Here is a 15,268-nt window from a genome sequence, read left to right on the forward strand (position 1 = left end):
ACCTGCAAGCCCCAGTGGTTTCTTCCCTGATCTCAGCAGGATTGATTTTTGCAATTCTTTATACTTGGCTCAACCGGACTATTTGATACAGCGTCTGCAGGTTCTCCAAAATTCTGCTGCCCATCTTGCCACTGGTACTCCCTACCGCAAGCATATTTCGCCAGTTCTCAATCCTTCACTGGTTGCCAGTGGCAAGGCGTGTGGACTTCAAATCTGCCTGGTGCACAGGACCCTTAATGCTGCTGGCCCGTAGTATCTACAGCAGAAATGTTAACCTTCTGTTCTTGCTTCCGCACTACGCTCTGCAGACCGCTCTTCAGGCTGTCCCTTGAGTCTGTCGAGTGAGAATTGGAGGCTGTTCTTTCTCGGTTAAAGCGGTCATCTTGTGGAATGCTTTCCTGGCTACCCTCCGTGCGGTGTCTGCTCACTTACAATTTAGGAAGGCTCTGAAAACCTCTTTTATCTCCTGATTCTTATGATCTCAGTCCTAGCGCCAGGTTACCTTTGGGTGTCGGTTGCACTGTTGGATTTTGAAAGAATTTCTATATATTGGTTAACATGGAATTTGTAGAGAAATTTAGGTGCAAAGCGTGGATGCGTGCACAAAACCACTTTGTCCTTATGAATGTTAAATGGGTCTTGAATCGAGAGCTTGCAGTTCACTTACCCTTCTAATGGAAGTAATCGCTACCAGAAAAGCAGTCTTATAGGGGACTACCCCCCAAAACTAGCCTGGTGCATTGGCTCAAATGGAGGGCCCCTACGTTTAGTGAGGACGAAGGGAGTTGCATAAGAAACAGAGGGGTGAAGTCTTTTTATCCCTTCCATAAATACCTTGATTACAGGGATTTTTCCATCAGGAAACCTTGCTTTGAAAGGTGGTGGTATTTTATTTTATTGAGCCTAAGACGCTTCATTAGAATTGTTTTTCAAAGTGCCACAAGGTTAATTGGGAAGGGAACAGGGGAAATAAAAATAAATATTCAGTCATGGTCCTAATAGGCCTTGTGGATTTCAGGGGTGCAAGTGCACTGGATAAGTGCGGGGGGTGGGTGTACAGACTGATGAGGGGCCTGGGATCCTGTAGGATTCATGAGGATCAAGCCACCGATCACAGCGGCAGTTGGGTGATTAGCAGTGAAGGGAAAGGGGTAGAGAAGAGCAGAGTTTTGAGCAGTTTACAGAACTAAAGGAGGTCCGGCTCAAGTCTGAGAGGGGCAGGGAGGCTGTTCCAAAGGAAGGCACCAGCCAAGGAGAGACCTGCCCCCCACTCTCTGCTTGGAGAAGCGTTCGACAGTCAGAGTTGGAGTGTAGGGCTCTAGCAGGGCATAATTAAGGGAGGGAAAAGTTGGGAGATGGCATGGTCCCTGGTCCCAGAAAACCTTGTGGATGGTGGAGGGTCTTCAATTTGATCCTTGTAGCCACCCGGAGCCAGTGGAGAGATTTTAGGGCTTGAGAGATACGGTCCCTTGGCTTAAGGCCAAGGATAAGTCTTGCAGCCCTATTCTGGGTTAGGTGAAGGGAGGAAGGGGGGGGGGAAATCAGACTGTTGCAGTAGTCCAGCCTGAAGGTGGAGGGAGTGAAGGGAGGAAGGGCGGATAAGACTGTTGCAGTAGTCCAGCCTGAAGGTGGAGGGAGTGAAGGGAGGAAGGGCGGATAAGACTGTTGGAGTAGTCCAGCCTGAAGAGAACCAGAGCTCTGACACATTGAGCTTCTGGGGGGAAGGTGAGAAAAGGAAGAATGCCTGTGAGGAGGTGGAGCTAGAACTGGGACTTCTTTGTAAGGTCCATGATGTGAGGGGTGAAGAAGAGAGCAGAGACACAGGTTTTTGGCCTCACAAGATGGTGAGCATAGAGGGTGGCCAGAGGGGAGGGAAAGGTGTCCCGATGAGGAGGATCTCCCTCTTACTGGTTTTGAGAGGAATCATTTTCTGCACACCATGCCTGAATGGCAGACAGTCAGGGATGAGAGAGGAGGAAGATGGAAGTTTCAGCGGCATAACACTGGAAATGAAAGGAGGAGATCAGATGAGCAAGAGGGGCGAGAAAGATATTGAAGAGCCATGGCAATAGGATAGAGCCATGGGGGACGTCACAGAGAGAGGGTGGTGGTGGAGAAAGGGCCAATTTGCTGCTGGGAAGGGGGTTAGTGTGGAAAGAGGTCAGTGATGCAGAGGATGTCAGTCGTTTTATGAGGATGGAACAGTTGACCACGTCAAAGGAAGAGGAGAGCTCGAGGAGAATGAAAACAGCAAGTGAGGTGTCCAGATTTGTGAGCATGGTTTCACAGGTGTACAGTAGAGCAGTTTTGTGCCTATGGATGCCTGGAATCCAGATTGGTGGTCATGGAGGCAACCAAAAAGATCAGTGTGGAGGGTCAGTTGGGGCAGGAACAACTTCCCCAACATTTCACCCAGGAAGGGGGTAGTAGAGATAAGGCTATAGTTAGCGGGGCAGAAGGGGTCAGCAGATGGCTTTTTTAAGAGGGTGGCAAAGTGGACCTTTGGCGAGTTAAAAACTAGTCGAGTCTAAGAGGTAAGTTATCTTAAAAGACTGTGGGCCAACAGTCCATTGTGTTGATGTTACGAATACCACACCAAATGACAAAGCGTTACCATTTATTGAAATAACAGTGTCTAGTACTTGGTTTTTCGGTGCTTCTAAGAATGTCCCTACATCTTTGAGGCAGCTGAAGATGTCTGAACTCTATGACCGCAAGAGCCAAGGTACCAAGTTGAGAGTTTGAAGGCATGGGTGTAGTGTCCCCATTTTGTAGGGGCAAGGCAGTTGTTGGAAACCTTGGGCCTTTGAACACCGCTAGAAGTTCCAACAGGTTGATACGTTTGTTTGCCACAGATTGTGTCCACATGCCGTTCGCCGTCTGGTGGAGGTGTGCTCCCCATCTAGACATATGAGCCTGTGGTGAGGCGAGTGGCCTTTAGGCGGGGGTGGTAAATGATTTCCCTTTGGTAAGGTTTTCTCTTGTCCACCACTCCAGTGAAAGGATAAGGACTTTTGAGACAACCACTACATTGTTCCACTGACCACTTGCTTGACACCCATTTGCTCAAGAGCCACTCTTGCATTGGACCCATGTGCAGACGGGCATGTGGCACCAGAAAGATGCACAAAGTCATCATTCCTAACCGCCGCATGGCTTTCCATACATTATCTGAGTGGCTACCTATTGAGGGATTTGGAACATGTTTTGGACCCTCTCGGTTGGGGGGCAGGGGGGGCAGTCTGAACTAGAGCTCCCAGAAATTGTTTTACTTGCCTGGGGACAAGGCTTGATTTGTTCATTGATTGAGAACAAAAGCTGGAAGAGTAGGTCTACAGTATTTTGGCTGTTCTCTAGACACACCTGATGTGTGCCTCCTGTTCTAAGCCAGCCATCTAAAAAAAAGGGTACACCGGAAGGTCTGTGCAAGTGAGCTGTTGCCACTGCCAGAACCTTTGTAGAAACCCATAGTGCAGAGGCAATGCCGAAGAGAAGGACCTTGAATTGATAGTGTCTCCTATTTGAACCTCTATTTTCTGTGCGCAAGCAACATTGAAATATGAAAGTATGCAACTTTAATTTCCAAGGTTGCCATGTAATCCCTGTGCTTAAGCAGTGGAATTACCTCCTGCAGAGTGGTCATCCCTAAACTTTGCGGCTTGACGTACTTGTTTGCAGGATGTATAACTAATACAGGGTGCATGGTTGGATCCTTTTTGGGTACCTGAAGTATACTGGAGCCGTGGATACTGGATTGTTCGTCCAATGCGCCAGTGGGAGAAATGATTTGGCCTGCATAGCGTAGGCTGCACATCTCTTAGTGTGCCGTTCTTTAAGCATTTTAGGCTTAAGGAGTCGACAGGCCTTGCAACGCTGTTCGTCATGGTCAGAGGATAAACAGTTATTACACTCTTGATGTGTCCCTCAAAGGGAAATTCCCGTTACAGGAAAAATATTTTAATGGAGTCCTCTGCATCATTAAATCTAAAGAAAAGAGCAGCCAGACAAGGGAAAGTATGGGGAAGGACAAGAAAAGGCATTCTCCATTGAAGAATGTCGAGAATATGACTCCTACTGTGAAAGGCCAAAGGGTGAAGGCTGCAGCCAGTCATCGAGAAGCCAGGGGGAAGTCTACAGACTGTATAGGTCAACAGTGGAAAAGAAAGCTTTGCCAAAAGCTTGAATGTAGTCTGCATAATATGATAGCAATATCTCCATGGCACACTACGCATTACGTGACCGGAAAGTATGGTGGGGACCTCCACGTGGGAGGGTCATGGGTCCACTACACGTCACAATAGGGATAGTGTCACAGACACGCCCAGTCCCTTTTTGTACTTCGAAAACAAGATGCACTAATCTGCGATTACCACTAGATGTCGTATCTGCACAGCATGCTATTCTAAGCAGATTGACAAGCATAAGAAATTATTCTAACAGGTTTTTAGTTTTTCCAAGCATGCACTTTTGCATTTTACAGCATAATGCTTTAGAGTACTGCATATAATCCAAATGGCCAGGGTGCACATTTTTCACCTTGTCCTTTGACCTTCCTGCACTTGTTGGGAAGGAGATGATCCTAACCCCGCCCTCGTAGCAATCACAGTAAATAAACTACATATGGGCAAAGTAGGAGACGCCCCCACAGCACTCATCGGCACGAGATAACCAGTTGCACAAATGACAGTGTATGCTCTGACAAGGAGACGCCATCTTGTATTAGCCCAGACCCAGTCTTGTTACCAGGCCCCAAAGAAATCATCCTTCTGCAGCTCACAGTGCCCCCCCCGCCCCCTCCCAAGCAACTGCCAGCCCCGATTCACTCTGTGCAAGCCTTGTTCTCATGGAAGTCCAGCCATTTACTGTTGCAAAGGTTTAATATCTTCTACAGAATGTGCTCACAGCCAAGCAGGAGACCGAAACAGGCGCCAGCACAAGTGCCCATCCGTCTCTAAACTGCCTGTACCTTCTCAACGCCCACCCCACCAGGCCAGGGTCCACTAGCCCCAACCCCCCCCCCCAAATCCCTTTCATCGACCATTCCAGAACACCCAGCACAACCCTAATCCTGTACAGCAGTAGATTCTCCCAAAAGCAACACGTCTGTTCGTATCATGAGACACCAGGGAAAGTAAACAGTAGATGAAAACCTGGGGGGGGGGGGGGGGGGGACACCTGGGAGCGAGACCCTGGTATCAAGGAAGCCCGGAATGTCGAGGTCGTAAGGCAATATATTAGGCCATGGTCTCCAAGTACCCCCATTCATGCAATGATCTAATGTTGCCCATTCTTATATTATCAGTTCCTGTTTGTATTTGTATTTGTTTTATTTATAACCCGCAGGCCCGGGGGCATCAGGGCGCAATTTGTAAGGTTACAGAAATGCATAGATACAGGAGTCACGATGCATGAATTTACAGAGGAATGACATTACATGATATGAACAGGACATTAAGTACACGTAAACAGTCAGCAGGTCAGAGAGAGTAAGACAGAGGCGCTGTGTGGGACTTAAGGCAGGTCGAAAAGCCAGGATCTGGTATTGGCTTTGAAAGTGTGAAAAGACTCTTCCGCTCCGATAGTAACAGGGAGAGAATTCCAGAGCTTGGACGCTAGGACCGGGAAGCTTGAACCTCCTGCTTTTTGCAGTTTAAATCTAGGGATTGCTAAGCAATGGGACTGGGCAGTTCTTAGTGGACGGGAGGTCGAGTGTCGCGACAGTCGACTTCCGAGATAGATGGGGGCCTTGTTGGCCAGACATTTGTGCGTAATGGCGAGTGCTTTGAGTGAGATTCTTTGCTTGACCACTTTAACTTTGATCTGGTTTCTGAGATATGGTGGTTACGAGTGATGTTTAAGGCGGCACGAATGGCATTGTGTTGGGTAGTTTGGAGTTTATTTAAGTTCTCTTGACTAGTGCCTAGGTAGAGAGCACTGCAGTAGTCAATTTTAGCCATGATGAGGGTTCTTGCTAGTGTGACACTGTTGGAGGTGGTAAGGAAAGGTCTGCAGGCTGCAATGAGTTTGCATGTGTATGCTGACGCAGATCTGACAGCATTCGTTTGTCGGGTTAATGATAGCGTAGCGTCAAGGTAGAACCCTAATGTTTTAGTGTCTTTTGAAACTCAAATGCTATTGCCATCTATAGTGAAAGATTGGTATGCAGGTTCAAGTCTGCTCAGGCGTTGTGCAGTGCCCAAAATGAGAAGCTCTGTCTTATCATCGTTGAGGCATAGCTGGTGTTGGGCCATCCAGGCTTGTATAACCAGGTAGACATCATTAAGGACCTTGGTGTCAGCCAGATAATCACCAGTAATGGGGATGAGTATCTGGGTGTCATCCGCATAATTAGTGTAGGAGACACCCAGATAGTCAAGCACATCAAAGAGTGGTTTTGTGAAGATGTTATAGAGTGTGGGTGACACACAAGAGCCCTGAGGTACGCCGCAGTGAATTGGGGAAGGGTCGGCAGCTGCGGATGGGGCAAAGACTCTCATGGATCTGTTGCTCAAAAAGGATTTGATCCATGCTGCAGCGGAGGATGAGAAGTTGGCAGCGGTGTGGAGGTGCTTGCAAAGGATCTGGTGATTAACCAAATCAAAAGCGGCCGAGAGGTCGAGAAGTAGTAGCATTGCTAGCTTACCCTGATCCTTTAGGACTTCGATTTGGGTTTTGAGGTCTATTAACGCAGTCTCCGTCCCGTGTCTGGGGCGGAATCCAGATTGTCGTAGACCTAGCATGTTATTGGATTCCAGGTAGTTTTGAATCTGAAGGTACGCAGCACGGTCTACAATCTTAAGCAGAAATGGTACTGTTGTGATGGGTCGGAAATTAGTAGGAATGCTTGGGTCGAGGGAAGGTTTTTTGAGCAAAGGGATCACCCAAGCATCCTTCAGGTTATCTGGGACAATACCAGTTTTGAATGACGAGCTAATGAAGGCAGTGATGAATGGGGCCAACTCATGCGCCGAGTCCTTGATAATAGGGGCTGGGCATGGATCACCTTGGCAGTTGGAGGGTTTAATTCTGAGAATTATGTTTACCTCGACGACGGCGAGCGGTGAGAATGTAAATGGTGTGGTGTTAGTAGTGACTAGAGTGGGTGCCTTGGCAGGGGAGAGAGCACGGTTATTGCGCTTCAGGTTGTCCTGTTTATCTTTAATTTTCATTTGTAGTGAGGAAATTCTTTAGTAAGGCTGCTTGGATGTTGGCACACCATTTGCTGTCTTTCAAGCAGGTGTCGGGGGGGGCGACTGGAGTTTCAAGCTCTTTTAAGATTTTGAAAAGTTCCTTAGTGTTCGAGTCAGCTTGCATAATGCGGTTGTTGAGGGATTCCTTTTTTGCAGTGATGATAGCATCTTTATAGGAGAGTGAGGCAAGAAGGAAACCATCTTTGTGCTCGTCAGAGGGATGGCTTTTCCATCGATTTTCAGCACAGCGTTTCGCTTTGCGGAGAGTTCTTAACTGTGGGGTGAACCATGAGTTAAGGTGAGCTTGTAATTTGGCCTTCCTAAGTTTGATAGGTGCTATGGAGTCAATAGCCGTTAGCATAGTTTGGTTGTACATGTCTGCTAAGGACGTAGGGTCAGGGCAGGTGTTGATGGCTGCATCAAGAGCTGGGAGTAGCAGCGGGAGGAGTTTCTCCTTAGTTATATCTTTTTTGCTTCTAGTCGGGAGTGCTGGGGCTATTGGAGTCGAGATGCGTGTGGATGCTTCAATGTTAAAGGTTAGGACGTGGTGGTCAGACCATAAACAAGGGGTGTTGCTAAGAACCTTAATGTTGCAATTGGAGCCAGCTAACCAATCAAGTATTCTACCTTTGATATGGGTAGGTTCTTGGATGTACAAAGTGAGGCCAAGATCAGTTAGTATGTTCTCCACGTCAGTTGCCACAGGATCCTTTAGGTCTCCAAGACCTAAGTTAAGGTCGCCTAGGACGATAGTTTGTGATTTGTTTTTAGTATTGTCCAGAAGGAGGGTGGAGATTTCACTGGCAAAGGACAGTGCCGGACCCGGAGGTCTGTAAATGAGGTGCACAGTGGCCGTTTGATTGGGGGCGAGTGCTAATTTGACTGACAGCAGCTCAGCAGATGCCAGTTTGGCATCAGGTATCACTCTTAGGTCAAGCGCATTTTTGTGGATGAAGGCTACACCCCCACCTCTAGAGTGGGTAGTGGGGCGGTCACATCGTGTGATGCCGTAGTCAGGCGGTAGAGCCAGCGCTAGTAATGGGCCAGAAGCAGCATGAAGCCAGGTTTCGGATATAGCTAGGAAGTCAAGGTCAGATGTGGTGATAAGGTCAGCTATGTCTAGTGCATGTGCAGTGAGGGATCTGGCGTTAATAAGGGCACCCTTAAACATGGGCAGTTTAACCTCTGTAGTTGTGGATTTGCAAGTGGTAATGATAGGCGGTGAACCAAGTGGAGGTAGTAATGTTTGCTTCGAGACATTGTTACGGGAGTGACGTAGGCGAAATCTGGTGCCTAGTCTCTTATTTCTAAGAAGGAAGGGGCAAGGTTGGTTGGGTGTAGGTTTCTTAAGTGTTCTAGCCAGAGTGCAGGGTCATTAAGGTATTGGTTGATCTGTCCTCCAGCAAAGGCTGCCGGGCTCATTCTGAGCGACACCATAAGTCGTAGGGAAGCTAGACAGAGAGGGATGATCAGGTTTAGGATGGAGTGGTAAGGTGGTTACCGTATGTAGCTGCGTGACTTGGGCAAGTCATAAAGCTAGCATGTAGTAAAGTGGAAGGAGAGCACTAATGTACATGATGGTCGTCCTAGTAACCTGCGTAGGAGGGAGAAAGCCCGGTGGGCACTGCAATCTAATGCATAAATAGGGGTCACCAGGATTCGATTTAGCAATGAGGGCAGAGCGGCACACCAGTCAAGTGCATAAATGGGGACACCTAGATTCGATTTATCAGTGAAAGGCAGAAAGGCACAACAATCTAATGCATAAATAGGGGTCACCTAGATTAAAGTTTAGCAATGGAGGCAGAAAGGCCTAGGCATAAGGTGCAACACTTCAAATGCGGTCAGGAGGCGACCAAAGGGTATAATGCAACTCACAGGCACTTTAGGTCTCACATTAACTAGAATGCATCAATGCAGCTGAGAATGGGGCTACATATTAAGAGAGCACACATATTGAGTGGCGTGCATCTGGGCACAGTTCAAAGTCATGCCTGGAGACAAGAGGTGGCACAGTAAATGCAGAATACGGCAATGGGAACAGAGGAGACACAGTGGGATCAAGCTTTGAATATCATGAAAGCTTACAGTGAGACATGTATTGAGGCACAGAGTCAGAGGACAGACGGGATAACGTTCCAGTATGCTTGAAGGGTGCAGATAAGATGTAGGTAAAGTTTGTTGGACATGCGCTTCGTAATAGCAGCACTTACCTTGTTGATGACAGGGAAGTGGGGCCAGGAAGCAGGGTGCTCGCCTGGTGTTCAAGAGGGGTAGGGCAGGTCCTGGAGCTCCTAATACTGCAATATTCGAGTGCTGGGCGATACGAGTCTAGCGACGGCTGGCGAACGGCTGGTGACAGGCTTAGGACAGGTTTCAGCCTTCTCTCGGTGGCCTTCCTGAAGGGGGCCGGCTTTCGCCTGCCGGCGGCTGATTGGGCACTTTCTAGCCCGGTTAGCCAATGGCAGGGGGTGAGCCTCCGGATGGGTGTAGAGAGGGGAAGATGGGTGCCTACTGCATCCCGGCGGCCATCTTGAAGCAGGCGTCCTCGTGCTTCAGTGGCTCAGGGCTTGCAAAAATAAGCAGCGAGCGGTGCATGGCGTTTTCTTATCAAGATTGGATCAATTTCGAGTGGTGTGCTTTTAAATGCGCACATTTAGCCGCATTTTGGAGATTAAATGCAGGAGGTCGGCGATACTTCGGATAAGCTTGCGGGCTTACCTAGTGGACAGAGGAAGCTCCTGCTTCTCCTCTGCATCTGGGGCACTGCTCCTGCAGCGTCGATGGAGCTCCTGCTCCAGGGTGGGTTTGATTGTACTAGCTTAGACATTTAGTATTGTATGTATTGATTGATGTACCCTGACCTTCACCGCGGAGATCAGCCCAGCTGACCCACGTGCACCAAGACAGACTGGGAAGCAGTGGCCAATTAGCACCTTGCATGCCCTATAGAGCAGGCTGTACCATACAGCCACTCCAATCAGCATTGTGATTTTGGATATATATCTCATCCATGACGAAATTGGTTCTTATAATGTACCCTCATGTAATTTTTGGCACGTGCTCTCAGGCAGCACAGTTCTTTGCTGGCATTTTTTTCAAATATATTATATGAAACTCATCATTGCAACTAATCTCTTGGTCTCCTTCCCTGATGGGGTGTGTTGTCTTTACTTTTGCATTTTTATGAGGACACGTGTAGGAGTGGGTGCCTTCATCCTCTGGTCCGACAACAGCATATATAGAAAGGCCCTTTCCCAGGTAACGCCTCTACTTTCCTGGGAAAGTACAGTGCGGGACCTGGTTCAGGTTAGCAGGTTCAGAGAGTGGCCCAGCTCAGTGGTCAAAGCTGGAAAACATTTCCTGACATGCAATTCCATGCCCGCAGTCAAACTTTCACATCAAGAACTTGCTCTTAAACAAAACACTATCACATCAATGGAACAGGTCCAAGAAATTAAAGAAATTAACAGAGAAAGCTGCAGCTCAAAATTAAATTGGGTCAAATGCGTTTTCTGGGTGGCTTAATGTGTTAGTCTGAGGCAGGGTGCCACTATTTTTACACAGAGCTGTAGCGCTTGTACATTTGAGAGATGTAAGTGTACCAAGTCCCCATTTGTGCACACTACTCGAAGGGGCCTCAGTACCCGGGAGGGTATCAAAGCCAACAGTCAGTGGGGCTTTGCTTTACTTGCATTAGAGGGAAGGCGGAGGTTGCAGGGACTGCGCAATGCAACAAGTCAGCTCACCCGGTCCATGCGGCTGCGGTGGCGGACCTCCAGCTGCTCCTTGGCCTTCTGGAAGCGAGCATGCTCGCCATCATCGGCAGGGGTTTCAAAATAGACATCCACGTCGTCCTTGGGCTGAGGGGTGGGGAGAACTGGAAAAGGAAACGGAAACATGTTATGCATCCTTAATAGTGGACCAAAGAGAAGAAAAACAGCATGCACCAAGTCTGAAAGGCAGAAGTAGACCTGAAAGACCATTTGTGAAAAGGTGCACACCGGCTCATCGCCTACCTGCCACACGGCACCACAAACGCAACGCCCCCAAGGCAAAGCAACACATTCTGGGCCTCCTATTCACATTGCACTCAGAATTCTGAAGCAGACGCACCTCAAGCAGTCACAGAAAATCAAGCCAGAAAACAGGCAGGGCCTCCATACATTACCTTCCATCCTCATCACTTGCCCCTCCACCCACACTACACGGCAGAAAGATGTTAGAAATAGTGCATTGTGTACCACATCACTACACAACATTCTGCACCAAGAAAACCCTACAATAAATTAGATTTTGTTGGAAAACAACTGTGCAACTCGGAACTAGCACAGCAATTTCAGGATGGTGTCTGTATGCACTGGTGTGAACTAGCACTGCGATTTCAGGATGGGCGTCTGGATGCACCGTGTGAACTAGCACTGCGATTTCAGAATGGTGTCTGGATGCACCGTGTGAACTAACACTGCGATTTCAGGATGGGCGTCCTGATGCACTGGTGTGAACTAGCACTGCGATTTCAGGGTGGGTGTCTGGATGCACCAGTGCGAACTATCACTGCGATGTAGGTCTGTATGCACTGGTGTGAACTAGCACTGCGATTTCAGGATGGTGTCTGGATGCACGTGTGAACTAGCACTGCGATTTCAGGATGGTGTCTGGATGCACGTGTGAACTAGCACTGCGATTTCAGGATGGTGTCTGGATGCACGTGTGAACTAGCACTGCGATTTCAGGATGGTGTCTGGATGCACGTGTGAACTAGCACTGCGATTTCAGGATGGTGTCTGGATGCACGTGTGAACTAGCACTGCGATTTCAGGATGGTGTCTGGATGCACGTGTGAACTAGCACTGCGATTTCAGGATGGTGTCTGGATGCACGTGTGAACTAGCACTGCGATTTCAGGATGGGTGGATGCACCGTGTGAACTAGCACTGTGATTTCAGGATGGTGTCTGGATGCACGTGTGAACTAGCACTGCGATTTCAGGATGGGTGTCTGGATGTACCAGTGCGAACTATCACTGCGATGTATGTCTGTATGCACTGGTGTGAACTAGCGCTGCGATTTCAGGATGGGCGTCTGGATGCACCGTGTGAACTAGCGCTGCGATTTCAGGATGGGCGTCTGGATACACCGTGTGAACTAGCACTGCGATTTCAGGGTGGGCGTCTGGGTGCACGTGTGAACTAGCACTGCGATTTCAGGGTGGGTGTCCGGATGCACCAGTGTGAAATAATGCCTTTTATTTCCATCCCGTAGCATTAGTGCTAGGTTGAAGCCTGTGGATGGGATCAGTCGTGTACAGCTTCGGCTTTTAAGAGCACTTCCTGTTTCAATACCAAGTGCCACTTTTCCCAAATGTCAGGGAAAGGCAAGGAAACGATGCAGGGAAGGACCTGCTGGCCCGTACGCATTAAGTTAAGATTGCACCCTCTGGGCTGCCGTACAATGCGTAATAATGCCGGACACTGAACACAAAGGGGATATTTAGAAGGTGGAGTCCGGGGCGTGCTGGCGAGTGGGGGTAGCTCGCTGCGTCTAGATGCTAAACTGCATTTCAAGTCGACATTGGACTACATCATACGAGAAAGCAGAAGCGGTGCTGTGGTGCTGTGGAAGCGTAGCCCATCACATCTGCCCGGGAAAGGCGGCAAAGCTGCTGCAGGGCCACACTCGGCAGCCCCACCGCTTGGGAAGTCTGCAAAACCACCCTCCTTCCTCCAACTGCCAGCGTGACGAAACCTTCAAAGGGAACCCCCAGCTTCCGAGGAGACCGCGCAAATACCCAAGCAACGAACCCCTTAAACAGCATGGCAAACGATGCAGCTAGCAGAACCGCAGGACAAGGTGGGCACACCAGGCAGCCGGGCAGCTCGTAATGCAACACAGGACGGGCTTGTGGCCAGTGGCAAACCTTCACTTAAGCAACGCGCCTTTCAACTGTAACAAAAAAATGAATATTGGCTCCAAAAAGACAACGGAACCCGACCTGTGCGCTGCTAGATGCAGCAGCAGCAGAGGAGCGAAAACTGGTGGGAGATCAGTTAGCACTGCTGCCCGGGAGCTCAAAGCCTTCTCCAGAGTGAGGCACCGTCCAAAAAGCGGAGTCTCCAGCCAGAGGTGGGTAGGCTGTAGCAGGGACTTCAAGCTTCCCTGGCATCTCTGTGGTGCACCCCTTTCCCTTCACAGCCATGCCACCTCCACCCCCAGGTCCTCCAAACAAGCCCTGCCCACCAGACTCATCCCTGCATGGATGCTAAAGCTCTTCAGGACTAAGCGATTACATTAGCAGTACAATTCAATGCAGTCTGCCATTCGTGTACTATTCTTTGGAGTAAAGCAGTGCCATGCCATATGAAGACAAAACCCTCCGAGCTATCTTGGTCTCACAACGGTCCAAACTTGGATTTATCTTCAAGTTGTGCTTCATAAACCTTTCCCGTTGTGTTGGTTTAGTTTAGTTTATTATTAGTTTAGTTTAGTTTAGTTTATTATTTGTATAGCGCGCCAAACCCTGGAGTATCAGGGCGCAAACAGACAAGGATATGCTCAACTTGGTTACAGGTACATAGAAATCAGATGAAGGTGCAGAGATGCGCTGAGCTTGGTTACAGATATGCTCGGCTAATTGCAAGTACAGGAAAAGGCAGGAAGTGTAGACATAGACATCAGCAATATTACAGCAAGCAGATATGAACAAGGGGAGATCAAGGACAGGGGAGCAAGGAGCATGCTCCTGTTCGCGTAATATAAAGTTATATACAGTAATGTACAATGTGACAAGTGGACTAGTTAGCTGTCGTTGGGGAGAGATCAAGGACAGGGGAGCAAGGAGAGATCAGGACAGGGGAGCGAGGAGCATGCTCCTGTTCACGTAATATATAGTTATATACAGTAATGTACAATGTGACAAGTGGACTAGTTAGCTGTCGTTGGCTCTCAGCCACCTAGTGAGGTTTTGTCTAAATTTTGCGAAAGGCTGAGGTTCTCTGACATCATGCGGGAGGGAGTTCCATAACTGCGCAGCCTTGACCGGGAAGCTATTTCCTCCTATAGTGGCAAGTTTGAAACGCGGGACTTGGAGGCAGTTTGCGTTGGCTATTCTGGTAGGTCTGGAAGAAGTCCTTTTGCGTAATCTATCCATGAGGTAAGGTGGAGCTTTGTTGTTGATACATTTGTGGGTGAGGGAAGCGATTTTGAGATGAATTTTGTCTATGGTGGCGAGCCATTTGTATTCTCTTCTTGTCGAGGATATATGCTCGTTTATATTAATCTTGAGTGCTGCTCTCAAGGCATTATTCTGGAGCACTTGAATTTTGTGGATGGTCTGTTTATTAGCTCCAATGTAAAGTCCATTACAATAGTCTAATTTGGACAGTATCAAGGCTCTGGCAAGTGTAATGCAACTATCTGTGGAGAGGAATTGTTTGCTCGCTCTGATAAGTTTGCATGTATATGCGGTGGCAGAAGCCAGAGAGTTAACTTGTTTGGTAAAGTTCATGGTGGCGTCTAGGTAGAATCCTAAGGTTTTTACTTCATGAGCTACTTTTATGTTGTTCCCATCAATAATGAAGTTGTCGTAATCGGGGCTGAGTTTGGATATATAGGTAGTGGTGCCCAGGATGATAAGCTCAGTTTTATCATCGTTCAGGCATAGGCCGTGTGTGGCCATCCATGCCTGAACGATGCTATAGATCCTGTTCACTAGGGCCAGGTCCTTGGCGTAGTCTCCTGAGAGCGGGAGGAGGATCTGGGTATCGTCTGCGTAGTTAGTGTAGGCGATACCCAGATGATCCATTTCATCAAAGAGAGGCTTCGTGAAGACATTGTAGAGGGTGGGTGACACACAAGACCCTTGTGGAACACCGCATGTTATAGGGATTGGATCTGCTGAGGCTGATGGAGCGAAGACTCTCATGGTCCGATTACTCAGGAATGACTATGGTTGAACAGATATTGCCCCACTTGGCACCACGCATTCAGAGCAAGCCGAGGCTGGCAAGGAGTGGAGTATTCGGCCCCTGCCAGGGGTTTCCTCCGTGAACAGGAAAGGCAAACACCACCCGAATGTC

The 15,268-nt window shown here is 48.6% G+C and overlaps 1 protein-coding gene across 8 annotated transcripts in view; it reads right to left on the bottom strand.

Annotated features, from left to right (window-relative positions):
• APLP2 (amyloid beta precursor like protein 2) overlaps positions 1 to 15,268 on the bottom strand; it is a 429,108-nt gene that overhangs the window by 198,007 nt on the left and 215,833 nt on the right. For all 8 annotated transcript variants that reach the window (XM_069614142.1, XM_069614144.1, XM_069614143.1 and 5 more), the window contains one exon: positions 10,940 to 11,070. In XM_069614142.1, the coding sequence (XP_069470243.1) occupies positions 10,940 to 11,070 (131 nt within the window). The remainder of the gene's footprint in view (positions 1 to 10,939; positions 11,071 to 15,268) is intronic.

This window comes from Ambystoma mexicanum, chromosome 9 (assembly GCF_040938575.1).
Source record: "Ambystoma mexicanum isolate Mex_15411 chromosome 9, UKY_AmexF1_1, whole genome shotgun sequence".
In the NCBI taxonomy this organism is placed as follows: Eukaryota; Metazoa; Chordata; class Amphibia; order Caudata; family Ambystomatidae; genus Ambystoma; species Ambystoma mexicanum.